Genomic DNA, 26429 nt, shown 5'->3' with positions numbered 1-26429 from the left:
AAATGAACAGATTTCAGTTGAAGACTGAAAAAGAACTGGGTGGGAAAGGAGGGGAAATGGAAGAAAGAAAATCAAGAAATCTAAGTTTCTAATTCTTCTCTTCTTTTTCATACAAGTTTCTGTACATCTTCAGATTCTACCCAGAATGTATTGTTTTAACAGGATCCACACATCAAGTTCTTGACTTTCTGGAATATCAGTGCTCATCTACCACTCTGCTGAGCTTTTCTGAGTATTTCTAGCACCTAATACACCTCAAATCCTACCTTCTGGTCTTCAGACTAAGATACTTCATACTGAAGTACTTCTATTTCTAAAGCAGACTGTATTTAAGTGCTATACACTTATGCATTCCTTGCAGATGCAACACAACTTGGAATAAATGTTAATTCAATTTGAAAGGACTTTAACCTACCTTTAAACTAGACTCATAGTCTGTGTTCACTTTGAACATAAGCCCAAGTCGCAAATGAATTTCCTTGGCTCGACAAAAGCTGGGATCAACATAAAGCGCCTCCTGAAATGCTTTAATTGCCCTGGAAGAAAAATACATTAAAAAAATGATTTACTGAAATATTACTTCATAATCAATGTTTATAGGACTAGCAGAGAGTGGACTAGAAAGCACTGTCACAGAAGAACATATAAAAAAAACAGTTTAGTTTTAATGTTTTTGGTACATTGCTCTTGATTCTTCAAGGACTGGGTAATTTTTTTACTTCAGATATCCTGGTACATTAGGAAGTCTAATCTGTCCTCATGACTTTAAGAAACTTGTTTGCTGCATGCAATACAGTAATGTATCTGCTATTTCTGAAAGCATGACTCAGGAATCAGTAACAAAATTAGTGCAAAGTGATCATTCATGTTACAACCAACTGCTAGGTAGTTCAGAGCCCCCAAAGCAGCAGCAGAACAGGAAGACTATAAAGAGAGATCATGCACATCTCCTCCCACTGCACCCACCTGCTCTGTCTTCCACTTTGTCCTCCCTTTTTTAGCACCTGCGTGTAAGGACCCATCTAATACTTACTGCTCCATTACTTTCCAGTCAGGCAGTTATCTCCAGGAAAACTCAAGACATGAAAGCCTGTCACCTCCTCCCATTGTAACTTGCTTTTCATATTACCATGTTAGCATTCTATTTCCTCACCTTTAAATCCTCTCTACACATGCCCCTGTTTGTGATGGCACTGTACTAGATAAAACAAAAATGTTAACAGTATTTCCTTGGAGCAGGAAAAATAGGACTCTAAACAGGACTATGCCTCTTAGACCAACTGCATAAAATTACAAGAGCTGAAAAGCAACTAAAAGATAATAGATTTAAATTCACAGGGGAATGGAAAAAGAAGCTAAGACTCATTGTGTTAGCTTGTCTGAAATCCATTCGTCACAATATAGTATTTCCCTTAAGTCACGTTTCAGTTGCAAAAATCATTGAAACCTGGATTTCTAAAAAAGCTTAAGAGAAATCGTAAGAGATAAACATATTTTTGTAGTCTCTTGCTCACTGAACAGGAAATATTATTCGATGCCACAGCCCAGTAACAGAGTTAATCAAAGCTACAAGTATAATAAACAACTTTTAAGGACAGTTTTGAAATGTAGTTTGAATACATACTGTCATAAGAACATGAATGTCACCTTCCAGAGCCTTTTAGAGAAGCAGAATACTTAAAAACCAGTAAAATTATAGCTGGTAGACAACATGAGAGCATCATGTCACGTTTAGCACAGAATGTCTAGTCAGACAGTCCCTAGAAGTTTGTCTCTGTGCAGACAACACAGCAACACTATTCATCTTTGCCTAAGCTGTTTACCGAGTTAGGTTCAACATTAATGGTTATCATGAGACTTTGAGATAATATTATAACCCTACACAATTTTTGAATGAAGGCAAGCCCAAAACGTACAAGGAGGAAGAAGATTTGCAGGACAAAACATCACTTCTGTAGACATAAGCTATGCAGGAAGTAGCAGCATGCTTTTCAACACATTTTGATGGAAGCTTGGAAAAACATAATCAACTAACCATGCTAAAACAAAAATTTCTGTACCCTTTTAGACACCAAGTTAGCATGCTAACAGCTAAATAATCATATTTTAGCTGTACCTTTTGTTACATTCGATCTCTTCTAAACTGATGGTTTTGAGAGGAAAGGCAGTGATACTTTAGAAGTGTTATTACCTGGAAGGGTTAAAAAACTCCAAGGAACATAGTCAGGGAACACTGATTGCTCCCATCCATTTCATTCATTTGGCAGCAGAATGGACACACTGGTACAGAGTTTGGTGAAAGGCTCTCCACTTAAAAATTTTATTTCAGTTTCTAACACTTGATGGATTTACATGTAAGAATAAATCCATACACATTCAAAATGCTAGAGAACTCCTGGGTCAGTGCCTTAAGATTGCATCTTAAATTCTGTATCCTTGGATGCCATAATAAAAACGAAAAGAGAAATCTGAAAGGTAACATAAATTTATACTTAAATGAAGCATAATTAGTATCAGTAAATGAGGAGGAATATGCTGTAAAAATATACCAAATACTCCCTAAAGAGGCTTTTCTAATGAAACCCTAGATATTTTATCCTCTCCATTCAAAATATTGGCCTGTATCTTACTTAACTCTAGTGTTAATTCTATATTGATTATGCAATTTGTTGTTTTCTGAGGACATCAATCACTGACAGTAAGAAATACAAATTACTTCCACTACTTCTGAATTAAAAAAAAAAAAAGAGCATTCTTGAAATATCACAAAGTGATCTGAAAGGCAGCATTTTCAATAATTTCTGCCAGTTGTACATGCTCATGTCTAATTTCATAACTATAGCCTGATTATAAAAGAATTTCCACAGAATAAGAGACTCAAACTCTGAAAAGACATTAACTCTTACAGACAAGTAGCTCTACACTATAGCTGAATAATTATTGACCTAACTTTGCCGATAGGAAACACTGAAAAAAAAGCAATAGCAATGCACTCTATATTACAGAGCACATCAAGAACATGGACTACAGTAAAATCTTTCCTTTTATTTTAGGGATGCCCGTTTCTCAGTGCCAAGCCCAAAGCTCCAGATTCAGTCCCCTACTACATCAACAGCAAAACATCTGCAACATTACCAACATCCATTTCAGTTCTAAGCGCTCGATAACATCCAATGCAGATGCTGGTTGGTACAACACAAAACAAAGTGGACATCAGAATTGCAAAGTAGGAGCAAGCGTTGTAGTAGTAAAGGGAAATGAGAGAACATGGCCGAGTGTTGCTAAATGCAGCCCTTCCTGGCCCGGCTGTTTGCCTGAGCTGGGTCTTCCACATACAGTTGGAATCGGGAGTCACTTAATCGTTGGACACGTCTTTATTTGCTCCAAAACATCACTAATCCCATTTCTGTCCTCTGCCGAAGCCTACATCCACAAAGATGGTCTAGAGAATCCAAGGCATCCAAGTTAATTCTGATGTTTTCCCTCAAATTTTTTCTACAGTTTGACCAAAACTGGAAGAGTAGATGTAATAGGTTAATGATCTGTCACATATGAAGCAGGACTTGGCTTAAGAGATGATGGCACACAGCCCTCCTCAAGTAGGCTGGCAGTTTCCATCACTAATTAAGTGGCCTCTGTGCACAGACAGAACTTCTCATTTTAGACTTTCAGCAGACTAAATATATATTAGTCCAACAGATAAATCATCAAATAAAGGGTTGTGAGCTCTCATACTGCAGAAACAAACGAAAGTCATCCAAATTCAGCAAGAGATGGCTTTCAGTTTCTTCTCTGAAGATATTTACAATTGCCTAGTAAGAAACAACTTTGGTTGAGTCTACTAGGATTTATTTAAATTAAATAAGAATCATTGTACAAGAATGGGAGCATTTCCACTAACAGTCAGGAAAAGCTATGTAACAATAAAATGGGAAAGTAGGATTGGAAAGCATAGACTATGGAGAGTGAAAAAAAAGCACCTCTGGGCCTACGTTTTACACAGCACTGTTACAGTAATTCAGGAAAAATGAAAATTACATGAATCTATCATCTCTAAATCAAGACTTCCAAAATCAATATTGCAGTTATCTTTCCACCCACTCATCTACACAATGCTTATCATCATGAAAGTAAAGAAACCAGATGAATAAAAATTAATAGAAGAGTATATTAAACATTTAATAAACTCTCATAAGACTTTTATTGGTAGGTTTTACTTGGATAGACTGTGAATAAAATCAGATTTGAACTAGACAAAAGAATATAGTAAAATAGCATTGATTTAATTATTCAAAAGTTAATACTCATGTTTCAGACAAAAATGTGAAAATCAGAATTAGCCTACAAAACAAACATAATATAATTCTAATATATCACCTAATATGAAAATACTTCAAGCAGCTGGAATGAAGCTTTGTTTTTCTTATTCTTTATCCTCTTTCCATTTTCTGACTACCTAGTCCAAGCCTCACATCATTTCATAGTCTCACTAATGAAAATGATGTGAGGCTATAATGGGACAAATTTCTCCTTGAATCTCACAGTCATAGCTTGAACTTAAAAGGTACGTATGCAGCAGTGGCCAGGACACTGCCATTTTATGAAATACTTTTATAGTCTTTAGATACAACTCCTCTGTCCACAGGGCTGTAACAGCTGAATGGTGGAATATTTCAAGCAGTAATCTCTTTAAACATTTCCTTAGAAGAGCAGCTGACAGTAGTTTTTTTCCAGCATTGATAGATTTTATGCACTCTCATCAGTCCAAGAAGTGGTTTGACATGCAATCATAGAAAGATAACAAAAGTGAAAGTTAATTGCCACTCTTTAACAGCTAACTACAATTAGTATGCGTAGTCTACATGCACATTCCCATTATATATATGTAAAAAGTACCTATATAGAACCAGCCATCTGAAACCGGAGAAATATTTGACAAAGTAGTATCTATACAGCCCATTTAAATTCTGCCCTCCTTATGAAGATAACTCTCCCACTCTCACAGGCAAATAGCAACCATCATAAAATAGTTTCTTGGGTAAATGAATAAGGTATGCAAAACTGAAGGCTGGCATATGAGATTACTGAAAAAAAGTTTACATTCCACTGTAGTTCTGTGTTTAAAACCAGCTTAAACAGCTCTTTTACTATTTCAGGATGACTGTGAGAAGAGTACAACTTCATTTTCTGGAAAAAAGATGAAAGAGAATGACAGCCAGAGAGAGTAAGAGAGAGACCAGACTCTTGTAGCTCAAGTAAATAGCCCACATGATTGGCGCTAAAGCCATCACAGTTGATGGTAAATTCCGTGTTTTTTTCCTGTAGGTACGTGGAAAACAACGTCCTGTCTCACTGAAGCCTTCAAGGGGTTTCTAACAGAAAAGTGATTCTCAGGTGTCCGGAATCCCAATTAGTAAACAAGAAATTAAATGCAGTACCACAGATAACAACTGAGGGCTGTCTTCTGGAGTTTGCCTGGCCTATGGAGGGCTGTGGAATTCAGCAGCAGCAGAGATGTGATGTGCAACACCTACTCAGTCCTTATATGTTGGAGATGGAGGCACTGCATTCTCCCATTGGAGGTTCTATATGCTTGCTCCCTTTTTGCCAATAAATTATTTTCACCTGAATTACAGAATTGTGCTGAACTCCCATGCCCCTGTTCCAAGGAGTCGAACAGGAAATTTCATCACACAGAAATTCCACCACGTAACACCCTGGCTTACAGAAGTGCTAGGATGCAGCAGTGCAAACAGACTGAGCCAGCTGTGAGGTTGCTTTAAAGGAGCTAGAGGCAGAGATGGCTGTTCTAGACATGACTTGATATTGAATACTGGACAACAGTGTTTCTGTTTTGGCAAGGGTTGCTGTAGAAGAGCCAAAAAGTTCCAGTCAGAGATGGCACATCTTCCTTGGGCAGTTTGCACCTTTAGCTGTGATGGAGGCGAAGAAAAGGTTCTGGATCATCTCTTACATTAGTCTTAGGGTTTTTTCAGGACTGTCTCCCATGAAACTCCCTGAAGGACTGAGTTTTACATAACATATAACTTCTACAGTTGATAAGGAATCCTTGGAACACTGGGATTAAAATAGCTAATTTCAGAACACAATTGCAGAGATCAGACTCCATCTTTTTATCTTGGTGGAGGTCAGCGTAAACCAACAGATAGCAGATCAGTCAGGCTCAGAATCCTTACTGAAGTGAAAGAAAAAAACTGGCACCCAAACCACTATATGTGGATGCAGCAATTGTACACAAGTGAAAGGTAGACTTTGATTAACTACTGAAACCCTTTAAGTGTTCAATCTAAAAGACAGCTAAGGAGGTGATGAAATTATTCAAGTTACGTGACTAGCTCAGCTATTTCTATGCTACTGATGTTCTACCCTACTTGAGAAACATGGAAACAACAGGGAAAATTAGCCAGTCATTTTACTTAGTGCCTGTCAATAAATGGTGTAAGAAAACAGAGTATCAAAACCTAAGATCTATGAGACCTACTTTACTATACTTAATTTGATTCTTAAAGCTAATCCCGTAGGCATATCTTACTAATATTTGTATGAAATCTGATCACACTGCTGCAACATTTCTATATATGTTGAGAACTTTCAGTTCTTATTAGTCAAACAAAACCACCAATTTAAAATGATATATCAGGTAAGATTTTTACATAAGGTAACACTAGAATACTGCTTTAGTATACAGAGTAGTGTACAGTATTGAATTAAGGTGAAGTGCATATGAGTCTTGGAGCCAGTCCAATACTTCTTTTTATGAAAGCTGCAAAACTTATTAAAAAAACAGGTAAAAAATTTTCATAAGAATTCTAGAACTGACTGAATTCCCACTTGCTTTGTATTACTTTTGTTCATATGAGGCATGAAAAAACCTCAATCACCTGCTTATCCTTGTCTTTTATGAGGACCATGTACATGCCTCTTGTTAAAATCTATAGATACCTAAAGTGACGTGGATAAAAAAAAATGAAAGATCATGGATGAAGCCCAATAGTCTAAACCACCTTATATGGTCTAGAGGTCTCCTCTACCTGCCTCACATACACATATTTCTGTACTCCATAAACATAGAATCATAGAATGGTAGAGGTTGGAAGGGAACTTTAGAGATCTAGTCCAACCCCCCTGCATAAGCAGGTTCACCTAGATCAGGTCGCATAGGAACGTGTCCAGGTGGGTCTTGAAGTCGTCCAAAGAAGGAGACTCCACAACTTCCCTGGACAGCCTGGGTAGTCTGTTCCAGTGTCCTGTCACCCATTCCATAAATAGATGGAATAGCTATAGCAGGAAACAAGACAGCCTGATTAGCATTTCACTCTGAAAAAAAGAGGACTGTCCTTGCAAAGAGTCCTGTGGAGGATTAAGATCTACAAAGATGAACATATCTACTGTAAATGACCTGCTATCACCTCCAAGTTTATTATGATTTTGTCACACCTAAACACCCACAAGCACACATCCCACTGCTCTCATTGCCAAGAAAACATAGTAAAGGCAAGAGCAGAAAGCACTTAAAAGGATTTAAAAAACCAAATAATCATGCACAAGGATCCGAGATTTTATATATATTAAATTTGCTTCCTCAAAAAATTCTACCCAATATTCTAATAATACACTTCCTTGGTAACACAGTATACAGAACTTTGTTATGGATAAAAAGGCAAATACTATTATTTCACAACCTCAACATGAAGTTCGATGTGCAGCTAAAACATCATAAGGTGAAGTATAAATTTATACTAATTTTCTCCACAAGCTTACTTAAAGCCTTAGGAAAAAAAAATTCTAAACTAATTCAGAGCTCTAACTTGTTAAAAAAATGAGCCTCAAAATCAAGTAATTTTGCTGCTTTATCTGCTAGAAGGTGCCAAATAGGACAATTCACTAATCGCAAAATGTATGTTGAACGGGTGATCTTTCACAAAACAGTTTCCATTGTAAGTGTAAAAAAGCACCGATCAAAACACCAAACCTTTAAGATTTTTTTCCAGTGACACTAACTGTATCTCTGCAAGAATAAACCCCAATGAAAGTTTGAGGACCTTCAACAGAACCACAGTAACTGAGTAAATTCTATTCATCATTCTTCTCTCATCACTCCTAAAGTAAAACTAAACACGCAGCTGAAAATCAACCTCTCCTCCCGTATCCAACAGCAGCCCCTTTCAGTCCACAAAGCACTGCCAGAATTTGCAACTCTTCCTAACTCTGAGTTTTTACATTAGTTTTAAACATTCTGATTCAAATCTGAGTGTACTGCTTTTCACGTCCAAATCTTTCACATTATACATAAATAAAAATTACTGAATACCAAGCTAAATGAAAACAAGCCCACTTTGACACTTCTTTTCCAAGAGAAATAAAGTTGAGGTTTTTAAAAATAGGTTTCAAACACAGGTTACAGACAATCAACAAGTAGTTATAAAAACCTGTAGTTACACTGCTCCATCCCCCTTCCTGAATAGGGAGCTAAAATTCTTTTCCTGGAAGTGCTTTCTCTCCTTTTCAAGCAACTGCTGTGGTTGCCACAGGTATGTGACAGTAAATCAGCTATGTGACCCAGGACCCTAAATCTTCAAACATCTCATCTATAACAAAACAAAATTAAACTATTGCACATTCACACTGAACTGAATTTGAAATCTCTACCTACCAATGAAACACCAGACAACAGTGATACTATTAAGTTCATTCCAACTTACCATTGAAAGGCATTGTAATGGAAGTAGACCAAACCAAGGCCATATAAAAAGGCAGCATTCTGTAAAGGAAAGAAACAATGCTTAAAACCCAGGCAAGACAACCATATGCTGTAAGACTGAGTTTCCAGTACTTTATTCATCCTCCGACATTCTATTTCCATAATAAGATACGCTTATTTAAATTTCACCTTGAACTGTAAGAAGCAAACAAGGAATGAAAAAACTGGTAGACATTAAGAAAAAAAAGTGACTGCCCACAAAATATTTTTGCAGGAATAACAACAACATTCAAGTACTTTTACATCAGAGAGATTAATGCATTTTGTTCTATTTGTGCAACAGTAGGGAAGGAAATGACAGAGTAGAGGTTTTTAGCAATTTAATATAATAAAATTTGGTTTATGACCAAAGACTATTTCACAGTCAAAATAATTTATACTTATGTATAAGTAAACAAAGCTACATACTCTTAATTCCAATGTCTAAAGAAGAACACTAATTATATGAATCTGGAAATATGCTTAATAAAATTTCTCTTTTATGAATATGAAAAATACAAACCATCAGCTTCAAACTTAAGACAATCATATTTCTTCATTGTTAATAAAAAGAAAGAAACATTCTCGTTCTGGAAATCCATTACCTCTCCTTTTCACATAAAAGTATTATTTGCTTCTACAGTGTCATTACTAGGGAGGCTTAATGAATGTTTAGCTAAACAATTCTACAAATAATTACTACATATTTCCTAATTAGAAAAAAATAAATTTGTCTCTTTAAAAGTTATGTCACAGCACAGTTGTTCTCTATTTAGATGAGCTATTCCACGTATATGCTGCTCACAACATGTTTTTAGGCTTTTCTTACATATAATACATCCCAAAGAATACAGAGATCTGACATATATATGAACAAGATAGAATTTCCATTGTCAAAGACTGTAGTTCAAGATAATCCCTCTTCTACTTGCCACACTTTCTCAACAAGTCAAATTTCTATGGAATTCCACAAAAGGAATCCTACTTATACCTTAAACCCAATCCAAATACAAATCAAAAATCTCCTTGAAAATAACCAGTAACTTGAACACAGCTCACAGAGCAACACCCATCAGAAACACGACCCATTATCACAGTTTTATTATGCCTCATTTGCATCTTCTAAATGCAAATTAAAACCAGGGGAAATGCCAAAGATCCTTTCACTAATACAGTCAGATCATCGTTGCAGCAGTGGACAGCTTCCAAGAAAACGCTGTACTATATGACCAGACACTATGGCAATCAGAGCACCGGAAGATGTTTAACAGGGGGAATGAAGGGGGAAGTACATAAACAATAAAAGATGACACATTAATACTACCATAAAATCACATTCATATTTAATTGAAAAAACGAAACAACAAAACAATCCCAAAACACACCAACATGAACATCATCACGGAGATAAAAGATCTCATAATTGCATACACCATCTACTTCCTCCTTCCCAAACATGCTCTGGCAACAACAGAGTAGGGAAGAAGGCAAGCTCAAAAACCAAGCATACGTAATGCCTTGAACATACACAATACTTTGATTTAAAAGTAACTTTAAATGATGAAGCAAGATAGAAATGTTTACATGTGCAATATGGAAGCCTATGAAATACAGCACACACCTGGTAACTTTTCTTGTGTTCAGATCAGGCTCATGTGTAGAGCAGACCTTAACAAAAATGTCCAGTGTTACCTCAGAAATCCATCAGCTGCTATCAAGACTAGATCATCATAAACATTCAGATGGTCCTTCATTATCATACTACAAAATTCATATAAAAATGCACAAGACAACTAAAACATCTTCAGTCTTCAAAGAATTTAATTTCCTCTTCTGACACCTATTAGAATCCATAGTTCAAATGAATTACAGATTCAGGAAATTAATCTCACCAACATGCAGGTGATTTATCCAAATGTAATTAATACATCAATTTCAGGTTGTCCTCATGCCAGTAAAATACAAGTCAACCATTACTACACTGTCCTTTGTTCTATGACTGGTTTTCCCATTTTTCTTTCATTCTCACTTGGCCTAACAAAGCATTTAAGATTGACCTTAAAAATCTGTAAAGTTGCCACTGTCTTCTCAATAAAAACAAGGTAAGACTTAAGACTCTAATACCTCACTTCAAATGTAAAGGTGCAAATTCTGAAATGTCAGTATGGATCACATTTATTTGTTCTGAAATACTACAGTTTCATTACTACTACGTGTTAATTCATATTAAAAAATATTTTTCATTTGTGTTTGAACCTGGACAGAACTTTCACAAAGTCTAGAAGATATTACAGTGTTTCAGTGTATGCATTATTTACCCATAAGTAATTCAAGGCAATATGAACAGAGAAGTTCATTCCTTTAGCGACTAGCTTTTATGCCTGTAATGCAGAACACCATTCAGTTCAACGTGCAGCCATGTTCCCATTGGCAACACTCAATATAAAGGCTAGAACAACTTACTGCATATCAGAACCAAGGGAGCTCATTACACAAAATTTTCATGTACGAAATTTCCTTTTTCTTAACATACAATTGATTTTGTGGCTCTGTTTAACAGGAACATATCCCATCTTAAGAAACCTGTTTTCAGTTGCCTCTGTTATTTTTTGTGATAAACTTGACCAGATAAAAGTATCCATCTTGTGTTTTCCAGTAAAGATTACTCTAGTAATTTAATCCCTACTATTCAGAAGCCTGCTATAAATAGCTGCTGAAATAGAATATCAGCCCACTTTTGCCCCCTTCAAATGTTTTTCAGTAAGAAGGAGAAAATAGAATTAACTTATTGCAATCCTTTACTGAACTTCTTAGCAACTTTCACAAATTCTGAAGATATTATGCTAAAACTTAATCTTCGGCTACTAACTTCCAACTTGATTTTAGTGAAGAGAGAGATCTGATAGCAAAAATCTACACCGAATTCAAAACAAAGCTGCAAATCAAAACAGATGGTACCTCAAAAATTGGAAGCTGAATGTCTGAGCTTTTTCATTCTACAGTCATACTACTAAAAAGCAAATAAACTAGAAAAAAACTGTGTCCAAGCTGATATAATTTACATTTTCTACAAATTATCAAAAAAAAGTTAAAATATTTCATACCAACCACTAGATGGCTCAAAGACCTCTTTCCATTTTAAATGCTTATGCAATTTAAGAAGATTGTCGAGTTTATTTTGTGTATTCTGCTACTTACATGCACTATTTAATTCTGAGCAACATTTCAATTATATTTTACAAAATGTATAAGCCAAAGAATTTTATTGATACCTGTATTATCCTATTTATGTAACAGAGACAAATTAGCATGTTGAAGACTTTTTAGGGTTTTTTTTAAGCAATTAAAAAAAATGTATTTACCAATGAGGAAAACTCCATCTATCTCACAGACCTTCTATAGTAACTCAAATAACTGGTTTATAGTCTCTTTTATAATTGAAGCAGTAGTTGGAAACAGATGCCCAGCATTTCACATGCTCTGTACTCCAGCCATTTCAGAGCAAATTCACAACAAAACCTTTTTCTACATCTTCAAGCATGTAGCCAGGGCTTCTAGCAGAAAGACGTCAGAATAGACCACCTCAGTTACACTTATAGGGTCAGAAAAATCTATACGTTCCATGTAATGAGTGGCCATACGCACATTCAGACTTACAAAAGGTCATTTTAGCCTGACTCAAAAAAAGGAGAGCTACCACACCTGAGTTCAGATAATCGCGTTACTGGTGAAAGTTATCTGCCACAAGCAGTTCAGATTCTATTACAAAACACAAATTTGGAGAGTATAAACATAAGAATATACAAAGAAGTTGCTCTCCCAAATGAAAATCTGTTTGGCAAGCACTTGTAGAAAGCCAGAGTGTAGAAAGACACAAAAGAGTAAAAGCAGCCCCAGGGCAGCAGGCAGTTGGGACTTTGCAACTTAAAAATGAAAAGGAACAGGTTTCTTTACTGTAGTTTCATAGGACTGTTGAGTCAGAAATATTCCCAAACATTGACTCTCATTTTTGCTGATACAATTGTTTTTAGAGTACTACAGCCAACTGGATGCCAGAGCTGATCTGAGTTATTAATATCCAGATAAAAAAGGATTATTTTTAACTGGATCCGTTTCCCAGCCAAGTACATTGTGTAGCCCCCCCTTAAACAACTGCAACAGCACAAGTGAAAGCATGGAATACAGGTAAAACAAGTAAAAGCTCTCTAAGTCTACACTGCTACAAACAGAATGCGTATCAAACCTACAATGACTTTTCAAACAGAAAGAGTGAAAACGTAGATAAAAAAATTTAAACAGGCAAACTACATTAAAAAATATCCAACACAAAACAATCCTTTATTACCTCCTAAGCCACATGCAAATGTTTGACTTGAGAGAAATCAAATTCTATGCATCAGAACAATACAGATACAAATACAAAATAACATCATAGCCTGCCTATCAAACTTCATGCACGTCCTTAATCAGTAAGACGTAGAGGCTAATACACACCATTTCTTCTTTATGACTTTCAGGGGCAGTGATAGATGTAGGTAAAATAATCACTTCAATTTTGAAGTTAATAATATTTAGACAGATACCCATGTGTATCCATCCTGCATTATGAAGTTAAAAAAAACCCAAACCAAAACAGGAGAACCAAGGTTCCCATGCAGTTGGTGGTGGAAGTCTGAAGAAAATCTGTGGAAAAAAATAGAGGAAGTTCAGCACCCTTCTGAGATCAGTGACTGATTTTTATTTGCTCACCACTGCCAGGAATCAAAAGTCTTTGACAGCATATCCAAATTGCAAGACTCCAAACACCCTTTCCAGAGCTGCCCAAGTTCCGGTGGAACCACAGCAGTCCAGCCCACGTCATGCTAGGTTGCAGAAGATGCACGTGGGCAGGAGGCCACTGCTCTTCAGAAAGCCTAACTAGGAAAACAGGGTTTTACATTCTACATCGCATCTTGTGGTCACAGGGTCTCTCAGCCACCTGTTCAAAGCAAAAAAATACTTTTTGTGTTCAAATGTGTGAATATGTTTATTTCTTTACAGAAAAAAAGAGAAAGATAAGTTTCGACCTATGGTTCCTAATACTTCCTCCTGACGCTATTCAATATATAATAGCAGTTCCCTGGAGAATATGTACCAAATAAAATATTCCACTCAGGCTCTTATGCATAACTAGCTATATACCTTATGGAGCTGACAAGTTCTAGCAGTTCCAGTCACAAAGATTCTAAGTATGGAAAAGGAAAGGGTTAGAATTAAATTTGTTTACATTCATACAAATATGAAAAAGAGAGATATCATGAACATCTTCATGTTCTATACATCCCCACCACCTGCAAAAATACTAACATCGCCTTAAGGAGTGTACAACAAATTAACGTCATTAATTTTGGCTTCTTCAAGGTCATTATGAAATGTTAAAGTACTGGAAAAATCATTATGTTTATACAAGATCTTTAAACCACAGCTATATATAACAAGCCTGCATGACCCCATTTCTTGAGCAGTAATTACAACACTAAAAAAAATTGTTATTGGATGTATGCCAACAATCAAGCAGTCATGTGAAAATAGTACTTTAAAAGACATTATTCTTGTGACAAATATATTGTGGCATATATCATAGATTAATTAATTAAACATATTTGTAAATACAGTATTTTTTTAATTGTCTTTAAGAAGTTCATCTTCTCAGAGAGTAAGTATTCTCAAATTACTAGTTATAGAAGAAAAGGCTAATACGCTTTTCTTAATTGATAAAAAATACTTTCCTTTTTCTTTTCCCTTTCACACAAAGGTTCTTAAGAAGGTGCAGTAGGAAAAAACCCCAAACAAATAAAAAATAAATAAACAAAAATCACACACTAGCCACAATTTTTTGTTGGGTTTTTTTTTTTTTTTTAGTACGTGATTTTCACCTTTAAAATACTGTGCTCTCCTCATCATTCTGCTCCTTTCTCATCTTCTCTTTAGGAAAGATAGTACATTTGTCCCCAGCTTCTTGCGATTCCCACCAATGCTGCATTTCCCTATTCCATATAGTTCCCCTCTGAATGAACATTAACCTTTCAAATTCTCTGAAACACCACTGTCCTACCATTATCACTCATGGACTAAGACATATACAGCAAAACATATGGAGCCTGGCTCCACACTACCCATCAAGTGGTTTTGCGCCATTGTTTGTAAAAAAAAACATCCTGTCACACACGGAATGACGAGGTACATGAATACAAGACTACCAGTGAATTATCAAATTATTAGTTACATACAGTAACTAATTCAAGACATATGAATAATTTCAGAACCCACTGAATAATTCAATGTATCACAATCACTTTATAGGGAACACTTTAATATGAAAGACAAAATGTTAAAGCAACATTAAGTAATTCAAAACCTTTTCAATAATGAATATATGCAGTTTTGTAAACTGGGTATTCCTTTATCCTTAAGTAAATTTAGGTCCTTGACAAAACAGAATTCTAATAACTACTGTACCTCACCAAATTTGTCATAACAAGTCAAGCAAATGTCTAAATAGTGATTGTTGCTATGGGTATCTGACTTAGGTGCCTTCTACTGAAGTTTATAAAATTTCACTTGATATAAACATATTCATTTTCTACTTGATACAAATATTTCTAATAATTTAAGTATTTTTAAAGAAAACAATATTGTTCGGAAACAAATCAAGTGAGTAAAGGTGTTGTGTATCAGAAAGATTATACTCATCTTCAGACACATCTCACAGAGATGATTCATTTAACTCTTTCTAATAGTCTCCCTACAGATTCTCCGAATGCTGTCAACAATCACAGTTTCTAATTTATTTTATATGACACTCACAACCTCCTCCACTACTCAATCACTTTCATAATTAAAAAAATATATATTCTTATGTTTAAGGATAATTGATTTATTGTTTTCCATTTGCAACCACTGCCTTTCCATCTTTTACCAGGCACCACTGAGGAGAGTCTGGCTTTGTCTTCTTTACTTCCCACATCAGGCAGCTGTACATTCTGGTAAGACATCCAAGTCTTCTCCAGCCTGAAACACCTCAGCTCTCTCAGTCATCTCTCTTTATAGGACAGATGTTAAAAGCCCTTTATCAGCCTCACAGTCCTTTAGTGAACTTATTCCAGTATCTTCCTGTCTATATTCCACTCAGGAGGCCAGCACTCCACATGTGTCTCACCAGGGCTCAGTACAGAAGATTACCTCCCTCAACTTGATGGTGATTCTCTGCCTTATGCAGACCACGATTCTGTTAGCTGACTTTGTTGCAACAGCCCATTGCTGGCTTATAGTCAAATTGTCCACCAAGGCCTTTTCTACAAAGCTGCTTTCCAGTCTGTAAATGACAACCACAACATAATGTTGCATATATTGGTCATCCACTAATCCTGATCCATAATCTCCCACATGGATTCTCAGTTGTCCAAAAGCAGGACACCTTCTCAGTTTGTCCTTCTTCTAGAGCCTGTACTCATTCATAGCAGCACTCCAGTTGTCTGAACTATTACACTGCATTTCTTTGCTCCCAGTGAGATAGTAGCCCTGCATTTGCATGTGAACATCTAACTCCTTCCATTGTTCCACACCTCCCCCAACCCTGCCCTGTAGGCACTTCCTTATTTTGTCCATAGTCTTGAGCTGAAGCTCTGAGATTGATAAGCGTTAACAAATTAAACACAGAACAGTTCTTCTTAACTTCTGTTTCTCTTTGATGACTACCGCTCTTATTTCATACCTATTAAAGGATTTGGCTTTTCTATTTTTCCAGCTGGATACACTAACAGAAATAAAGATCTCTTCACAAATATTTTAAATCAAATATAGAAATTAATTTCTGTTTACATATATACACAAACATTACTGAAATATCTTTTCTTGAAAATGACATTTGGACAGTTTATTGAAATGTTTTGTTCCCTTTTATATGACAACTGATTATTTATATCTATAAACTTCAAAACACTTTATGAAACAGAATAACTAGTATGGAATTTTACATTCTTGATTCACAATTTTTCCAAACCTTTCCAGTAAAGATAACAATCCCACTGAGCTTACAAGTAACCCCATCATTTCCCTGTCAGTTTCTCACTGATGGAAAATCACTACTGTGTTGGAAAACAGACTTAATATCATTAATTACACAGCTGCTCTACCTGAGGCACTCCACATAAAATGGAAGTATACAAGCTGAATAAATATGCTAAGGCATGAACGACTACAAAGAGACTCAAATACACAGAAGTAAACCAGTAAAAAACAAAAGGAAAATAATCACAAAAACTAAGTGGTAAAACTATCTATAATTGTTCTCTCAAATCTTAAACCACATCGAGCTGGGCAGTAAGGAAACGCAGTTGAATCTGGACATCTGCTTAACTGAAAAATTTTAAGTTGAATTTTAAACAAATTCCTTAAGAATGCTGTTGCTACTTATGTGTGGTTCTTTCCAGTTGAGTAACTCTTGAACCTGTTAGCTTCCTTTAAAAGAACTTTATAGAAATCAAGACATCTCAAAGATTAAATACTTGAGAAAGGTCATTGAAAATACCTGCTGCATAAAGAGTCCCATAACCAAGGCCTACTTTCAGAAAGCTACTAAAAGTTTAATTACTCTCTCCTCTTTGAGGAGAGACACTTAGCCCATTAGCACAGATTTAAATCAAGCATGTGCTCTTTCTGCTAGAGATGTCAAAGGAAACTAGATGTGGTTCAGCATGCCTCACTAGGAAAAACAGAGGAATTCCAGTTCATGTCTGTTTACAAAGAGAATTGGAAGAAGGAAGGATAGCAGGTGCGAAAGGACAACAGACACCAGTCTATCATTACCCAGGCTCCATTAGCACTAGCATAAAAACAGTTTGTTCTGTAAACTGCAAACTGAACAAAATCCCACTTTTGGAAAAAAAAATTTGAGTATCAGCTTTAGAAAAGAAATCTCATTAGTAGCTTCAATTTTGAGTCAATTTTTACATTAGTCAGTAACAACTGAAAATGGAAAATGTTATTGGATGGCATATTTTGTGGTATATGTTTTATGTATTCCTACAAATATATCAAATATTAAAATAAAAATGTGATTTTTAAAGGTTTTATTGTTTTAAGTATCAAAATGCAAGATCATTGATTAACGATTGCTAGTTAGATATCAATCAATTATTATTGAAAGTGATTTTCCAATTACAGTGCAGTTGGTTTGGTAGTAATCACTAATTGGTGTTCTAATTTGGTGATTTGCTGTTTTATTTGTTAGAATGTACAAATACTTAAAATAGGATACAACAGACAAGGCAGCAGGCCCACATGACAGGCAGCTGGGGGAGCAGACAAGATGGCCAGCAGCCAAGAGCAAAGCATAGCAGCTGGGCAGACCATCAACTATTCCCACAGAACATTTCAATTCCATCAAATCATCATTTCTTAACAGAAAACTGTACATCAGTAAATTTTCAGCCCACTATGTGAATATATATACACTCGGGAGTTTAAGAGCCTTCAATTTCTAAAGGCAAAACAAACAACAGAAAAAAAAAATACAAACAAGAACACACTTCCTTCAATTTTCACCATCTATTCTCTGCTAATTCTTTGCTGCTCTACTTAGGCTCCTTCTTCAGCTACTCCAGAGCTCAGTTTTCTTTCCCTCACTAATCCCTCTATATCGTACCATTGTATCACTGCCACTGTATCAGGTTTTCTTTAATTACTTTTGTCAATGGTTTAGCTTCTGAAAAATTAACTCTGAAAAAAATGCAAATGGAAGTAGCTGTCCTGAATCGGGAGCCTAAACTTTCTAGAATCTACTAGTGTCTTCTCAGTTCTATTACCCTGTCTTACAAGGAAAGGTTCTAAGAAATCTCTCAAAATTGTTTCAAAATCTTTTCCTCTGGAGCAGTGTATTCCTAAACTCTGTTGCTTATGCAATTAGCTGACAGCTTAACACAGGAGGGAAGAGAAGACAGAAGAGGGAAGTATCTCTTATACCTTGTACCGAAAGTCAGCAGAATGTCTTGCTAACTAATATACATGGTATGTATTGACTCGTCCTTCCTCTTGCCTGTCTCCTCTGCAAACAGTTCTTGGATATGCTTTTATCATTTATCTGAAACTTCACTCTGCTGTTCCCCATTTAAGAGGAGGATGACTAGATTCCAGCAAAATATCAAGTTGAACTATACTTATCTTTCATCTAAGAGCATGCTTTCCAGTACAGGCTTCTATATTGTTCTTTATTAAACTAAACATTGTTTGGGCTTCTTTTTCTTTACAATCTCTACTTTTTCTGACACTCAGATCAGCTTCCTGAACACCAGCAGTTATGTATACAAGATGGTGGACACAAATAGTTTCAAATAGTTCCATCTTAAAAATCTCAACACATCGTATGAAATTCCACCCATTACCTCAAATGTCCATAATCTTTTTTTGTACTTCTAAATTTGTACCATTCAATAAACAAAATTTATCTTCTGTTTTACAATATCTATATTCATTTTCACTTTCAATCATTAAGAATATTCAATACAAGTCCCATTTACAACTCTTTCATATGACAGTTTATGTATGATAGTTTAGATTTCTTTTCCTAGATCAGTCTCCTCCCCAACAAAATTAACCACAATTTTCTATTACTTCAGAGAATATTAAGGATTGCTTAAACTTTTATACTGTATGCTATTCCCAGTCTTTTCTGAATGTGTGATTCCTCTCCAGTGTAATCTAAATCTGCCTTCTTATTCAAAGTAATATTTTCAGAACAGACTTTACAGCTTTCATACACATTTTCTTCTGGTTTAGTTTTGTGTTACAATGGAATTTCCACAGAAAGGATCCTTCTTTAATTGCAGCTATAAAAAATAAGTGAATTGTACCCACAGAAAGACAAAGATAGTTCTGAGACATGAAGATAATGATGTAGGCAGCTTCATAAAGCTGTGATGACGGCCCTGCAGTTCACCTAGCAGATCTCAAAATGAGCAGGCATATATATCATACACTGAAATTGACAATAATCTATACAGTACTTTGCTTAACCAAAAAAGAAACTTGTCTCTCAAATGTACAGGAGAATGAATACTAATATGGGAAGAGTTTGTGACTTAATTAGGGGTATTTAAGTACTGGTCTGCTGGGAAGTACTCCCAAAAAATTACTCCTTGGGAGACAAGATCCTAGTCCACTGAAGGTCTGCTCTGACAGGGAATAACATGTAGGGAGCCTAAAAAGGCCTCTTCATGACTAACATCAGGGAAAAGGAAAGACTATGAACTCGTTCTCTGGAAGGTCTAATGTGCGTTTGATGCCTTGTGGAGCATTTAAGATAAGTTTTTAAGAACACTTCCCTCTTTTTAAGATGTTTCCAACATCGCATTTGATCCTTTTCTTAAACACAAAGACTTTTGTTGTTGCAAAAATTGGAGGTTCATCTCCCAGTGCACAGACACCCAATTCACATACAGGACAGAAGGGGTTTTTTAATTACAGGAATGCATACGTGCCTGTGCCAAGACAGGATACCTTGATCCCAAACCAATCATTCATACACATAGTTGCTACACAGTCAATACATTAATACATATGCATTAATATTCCACTAAATGATTGGCCAATCTTTGCCTAGTATGTAAATTAGCACACAGGCCCACTTTGCCTTCTCCAGCCTGTTTTTTTGAGTTTGGAGTATTAAATGGGTAGGTGCTCAATGAATCAGTGATTGCCACCTCCTTCTGCTGCAATTAATTACTCTTTCCCTGGTCTCTGCATAGTTTGGCAGGCACAGGCAGTTTGTCACAGTCCTTTGACTCTACTCTCCATTAATCCTACCTAGGTTTCTGCTTTTGACATGTATATACAATAGTGGATTGTTTCAACCTCAACTGTCATTTCTGCAGTGTTCCTAACAAAGTTGACCTTGTTCTTTTGATATTTCAACATCACATTCACTTAAGGTTTTGCTTTAGGAAGTCTAGGCTATATTTGTTTAATGTGGTAATTAAATATTTGATTCTGTATCAGTTGGTAGATACATTCTACTTTTCATTTTCTCTCAAGATTCCACAGAAAGATAGCTATTCCTCCCAATCATTTTAAACCTGTTCAGTGCCTTCACTGTGTGACTGTCCTCCAATAAATACTTTTTAGGCCTAAAATTCAAATCCTCTTCAGTAAAATGAAACAAACCCTCAGGAAAACAACCTGTTTCAGGCCTCTCCAAACACCTTCATTCTTTCTGCCATTCTCTCTTTGCAAAACTAAGTCTACCAAAGTGACTCAGGAGAAAAGGTACACATTCCAGATTTTGATCTGATAACCCAGATTCAGGGAACTTCTGAAGACAGTCCAGTGGAGGGCCATCAAGATAATAAGGGGACTGGTGCATCTTTCTTACAAGGAGAGACTAAGGACTTGAGGCTGTTTAGTCTAGAGAACAGAAGACTGAGGCAGGATCTCATCAACACTTTTAAATACCTAAAGGGCAGGTGTTCAGAGGACAGAGTGAGTCTTTTTTCTGTAGCATCCAGTGACAGGACAAGGAATACCATGCAGAAGTTGAAACACGGGAAGGTTCAACTGAACATGAGGAAAAGCTTGTTTCCCATGAGGGTGAGGGAGCCCTGGAACAAGCTGCCCAGGGAGAGTACGGAGTCCTGATCTCTGGAGACTTGCAAAACCTGCCTGGACACGCTCCTGCGTGACCTGATTGAGGTGAACCTGCTTTAGCAGGGAGTTGGACTAGATGATCTCTAGAGATCCCTTCCAACCCTGACCATTCTGTAATCTGTGATCAATGAATTGCTGCTCATCTCCTACTTTACCGACACATCACAGAAATGGGAAACTTTGTTCCACTTACAAGAATGTATTCCTTTTTCAACATGGCAAATCATATCCTTCCCAATAATTATAAAGCTGTCAATCTTTTTTTTTTTTTTTCACAATCAGAATAGATGACTCACCATGCAACACAGAAGTGCTTCAAGACCATGCTCCAGTACCTGTGATTCAGTGTGTTCCAGACTAACAAAGCGAAGTCCTATCCTTGGTACTTGTTCCCTTAACTTGAATTATGACCTCAAGACCTTGTCTTGGTTTTGGCTAGGACAGAGTTAATTTTCTTCCTAGCAGTGAGTACACTGCTGTGTTTTGGATTTAGTAGGAGAATAATGTTGATAATCCACTGATGTTTTACTTGTTGCTAAGTAGCACTTATTCCATGTCAAGGACTTTTCAGTTTCTCAGACTCTGCCACCAAACAGGTGCCCCAGAAGCTGGGAGGGAGCATGGCCAGGAATGCAGACCTAACTACCAAAAGGCTGGGAGAAGGAGTGAGCAAGCAGCTGCATGGTGTTTAGTTGTCGGTTGGGGTTAGAGCACGAGACATGCAAAACATCTCCCCAGTTTCTATGTAGATACTATATAACTAAATACAGAATCCCAGGAAAAGATAAAAATGAAGGTTTAGAGAGGTTAATTAACAGAGAACATAGAAAGAGACCACAAATTTTGAGTTAAATGTCTACATAAAATACCAGAATTAAAAAAGTATTGAACAGTAGCATTGAAAAAAAACCTATCAATTGGGGTCTTCTAGAGTAAATTTTCTTTTGTATTATTTTTTCAAGGTAGAACTTAACATACATTCTCTGTTCAACACTAGCTGCCTTCCTGTGGCATCGCTCATCTAGATTTGTCTTAAACTCAGAAGTGACATTCATTATCTTTTTGCTTCATTCTTCTCTTTACTCAAAGCCCACATCAGAAAAATCCACCACCAAGGAGTACCTTCATGTTATCTTTCTGTAAAAGCCAATGTTTTAGCCATTATGATCAAGGAAAGATTCCCAAGGTCTTCATTTAACAACAATGCCCAGGCAAGAAAGTTTAGGAAAGATAAAGGCTATTACTCCTCTGAAAGGCAAATTGTCTGAGTGAAGTGGAAGTGCCTCCAAGACAAGCATTTTTTCAGAATTATTTATAAGTTTATAAGATAAAAGGCTCTGTTTGCCTAGATTTTGAGATCAGAAACAGAATTGAGACACGATTGTAATGCTCTGATATGAACTAGATGGATGTTTTCATTTATGTTATTATATTTTTATGGATTTCAGAGTGACAGCAAGAGAAAACAGGATAAAGTGTACTGAAATTCTTGTACACCTCCACAGAGTAATTCTACTCTAGATAACATCCAATAATTGCATTTAATCAGAAAATCATCCTTCCTCTCCAAAAGGTAAAGACTATGTCACTAAATGGAAACACAACTCCCAGCAGGTAATCCTGGAAGGAGGGGGTAGGCTGTCGAACAATATCAGCAACAGTTTAGAAATTGCTAGTGCTGAAAAGTTACTGGTACGAGTAACTTCATTTATCTTTCTATCATTATTGTAAGCTTTCCTCTCCCAAGAATATCATCCCAAACTCCAGTGAGCTGTGGTTCAGAGGTTTCTACAGCGAGGCAAAATGTCTTCATATTTAATTGCTCTTAATGGATTTTTCTTTCCTGAATTTGTCTTGCTCCTTTATGAAACCATTAAAACAAGAATCAGAGTCCAACAGGTAAGTGCATAAAACAGATTCCAGTTCTCTGTGAGGAAAAAACCAATACCTGGAATACTTTTAGAAAACACAGTAGACAGCATCACTGTAGTTACAATGTCAGGTAATACAGTTGTATTGCTGTTTTCCAATTACCCCGAGAATTCAGGAAGAAGAGGTTAGAACAATGCCTGCAATAAAGTAAAAACCTAATCCAGAAGGAAAGACTAAATGAGGAAACTTGGAAAAATAGCTACATTTATTTTGGCTGATAAAATCAGATAAAATTTAATTGAGAAACTTTTTGGCCTTGCAGAATAAGGACTAGGTTAGGAAAGAAGAAAACAGGGTAAAAGATCCCTAACAATATCTGAGACATCAGGTGTCTCATCAGTCCCATTCCTCTGGCAAATGAGATAAGAAAAATGACACAGCATGAGGAATAGAAGTTGGTAAGGATAATTTGCACAAAGTAAAATTAGACTGCACAGTGATTTAGGAATTAGTGCTAAATTAATTTTAATAGAGCAGCCCAGAGATGTGGCTGAGGGTGACAAGGTAATGTTTTCCCATATTCTTCTGAATGCTGGTAAATCCGTACCTACTTACTACAAACTTGTAAGTTTCACAGGAACAGGTGATTAACTACAGTTTTTCCAGTTAGCTGCAGAACCCCTCAGCAAACACTTAGAAATGCTTTCACTTAAAATTATATAAACTCAAAGGCTTTGTTTGTTTGCTGTTGGTTCAGTTTAGCATTTGAATCTACCATATTTTTTCAGCTTCTGCCTCTCATTTAAAAAATAGCACTTGCTGGTCTCAGCACTCATCTCACTCCATGTGCTCCACAGAGGAAACCAGATAGAGATTACTTCTTGCTACACCTTTATGCAAGTACACACAAGAAGTAGAATTGATATTTCTGTTTCTCCTCTGTAGACCCATCCTTGTAAAGGCGCTTCATAGAGTAGAGCACAAGTGTGGTCAAACACTACTCCAAAAACATTTTAAATTATTTGCCTTTTCTTCAAAGCATAAGCTTATTAGCCTCACACAAGCTACCCATAGGCTCTTTAGGAACGAGATCAAAAGCTCCATGTCTCCCCATCCTCCCCATCTGCTACATTATCCATCTATTTGTATTAGACCCATCATACTTCAACCACTCCTCCTCCACCCATCCCCATCACAAAAAGACTGTATCTGTATCCCTGGGAAAAGAAGGAAACGATGGAGCAGAATAATTAGGTGTATGCTTCAAAGAGTATTTAAAAACCTAGAACTGAAATGTCAGTTCTGAAGAGAACAAATGAAAAAACTCAAAATTTGCAGAATAAAACAGTTCTTTGTTTCAAAAACTAAGCAAATATTTCATCTTTTAAAGAAAATCTTAAAATGTGGAAGATTAATTTCCAATGAAAAGAAACACCACTCATTTGTGAGACATGGCATCTACTTATAGCCTATGTACAAGCCACAAGGAAGAAAAATAGGGTGGTGTGTTTTCTTTTGCCCTTTTCCATGCCACGAAAGAACAATCATATGGACCATGAAGTAACTACCATCACTGTTCCTGCAAACAACACAAGACTTTTGAAAAAGCAAGCATCATACATATTGTCAATATAGTCATTTACACTTCAAAAAAGAAATATTTGGCCATTCAATATTATAAACATTAAAATAATGTTTTCTTCCATTCAAGTCACAGTTTTTCTACTTGACTAAATATGCCTCTCTGAACAATCTGAATTGATGAGTTTCTCCACTGCCACACTTCAGTGTGTCTCACATTTTAGCATCCTACGTTCTACATCACAGGGACTGAAGAAAGGAAGCATGCTATTATTCTACATACTAGTAGATGAAAGATGAGACTTTTGTATTCTGCACAGAGGAAGCTTCTGCTATAGGAGAATTCAACAAGCACAAAAAGCTTCTCTTCTCTCAAAAAGCTGAAGAGACATTTCTGTCAATTCTGATGATACTTATGTTATTTCCATCCAGTATATTTGCACTTCTAGACAGAGATCATACATACAGGTAGACAGGAACAGCATTCCCACTAAATTTTGAGGGTGAGGCATCACCATTAGAAAATGTTATGAAAATTGTTTGGAAACTGATACCATGACTAAGGTGATGTGGTGGTGTTTCCTCTGAAATTCTGTCTTGTCTTCTTTTTCTGACCCAAGCAAAGTTTCTCCCAACAGCACATTCTTTCCTCTTTCTTTAATCATAAACATTGTGAGTATCCTACAGATTTCCCAGTTTCAAGTTCTTATAAATCCCTTGATTAAATGGTACGAGTAGCTTAATGAACACATATACACTGAAAAAAAAAAAAAAAAAAATCGAAACTGCAGACATTGAAATTAAAACATTTTCTAATTTAGTGTAAATGCAGAATATTTCTCATCAAACTAGTAACATACATACTCCCTAAAAAGACCTAATACTTCTTGTGACTCAAACAGCTACATGCTTTACAGGTGCAGAGAAGGATTCCTTTGGTTTGTATGATGATAGCTAATTGAAAGAGACATTAAAAAAAGGCCATTTATCAAATTTATCTAGAGGTTAAAGACAACATGTCAAAATTGATTAGTTAAATTGGTCAGTCTCATTCCTTTTAAGATTTTACACCTATTGTTGATTCCTTTCAAGACAGGGGGATATGCCTTCCTGTCATAATTTCATTAGATAAATAATCTAATAAGAGTTAATTATTACAATCTTGTACGATTTTGTTGTACACAAAATTGCACGTGTTGCATTGTACACAAAATTGGACATGTCGCATGTATACTTTCAGCTTCTCTGCTTTACTTACTTACAAGAAATAACATTTCTTTTTAGCATCTATTGAAGGATCTTATTTGAAATGCAAATGCATTTACTTGTTTGCACTGTTTTTTTGTGACCAAGTGTTATTGGTAACAGATTCATCACTACCTTTCCAGCATTCTAGCATTTCTCTTTATTCATAAACTCTCTCTGAAATATTTGGAAAGTGTATACATAATCCTCTTACTCTTAAAGAAGCAGAACTCTACTTATCTTTGCAAACATAGTTTGCATTGAAGAATCTGATTTAACATCACTGAGTAAT

At 36.0% G+C, this 26429-nt stretch overlaps 1 protein-coding gene across 18 annotated transcripts in view; it reads right to left on the bottom strand.

The window, feature by feature from the left end:
* The window catches only part of KDM6A (lysine demethylase 6A), a 150212-nt gene that overhangs the window by 67765 nt on the left and 56018 nt on the right, over window positions 1–26429 (bottom strand). For 17 of the 18 annotated variants that reach the window (XR_009819101.1, XM_062000349.1, XM_062000358.1 and 14 more), the window contains exons 5-6: window positions 8724–8782; window positions 416–536 (exon numbers count right to left, since the gene is read on the bottom strand). Coding sequence is in view for 17 of the 18 variants with exons in the window: in XM_062000349.1 (XP_061856333.1) it covers window positions 416–536; window positions 8724–8782 (180 nt within the window). In the remaining variant the exon portion in view is untranslated. Of the gene's footprint in view, window positions 1–415; window positions 537–8723; window positions 8783–25446; window positions 25650–26429 lie in introns of all 18 variants that reach the window. The other variant, XM_062000443.1, reaches the window with a different exon arrangement.

This window comes from Colius striatus, chromosome 1, assembly GCF_028858725.1.
Source record: "Colius striatus isolate bColStr4 chromosome 1, bColStr4.1.hap1, whole genome shotgun sequence".
Lineage (NCBI taxonomy): Eukaryota > Metazoa > Chordata > Aves > Coliiformes > Coliidae > Colius > Colius striatus.
This window is presented reverse-complemented; position numbering and strand designations above follow the sequence as displayed.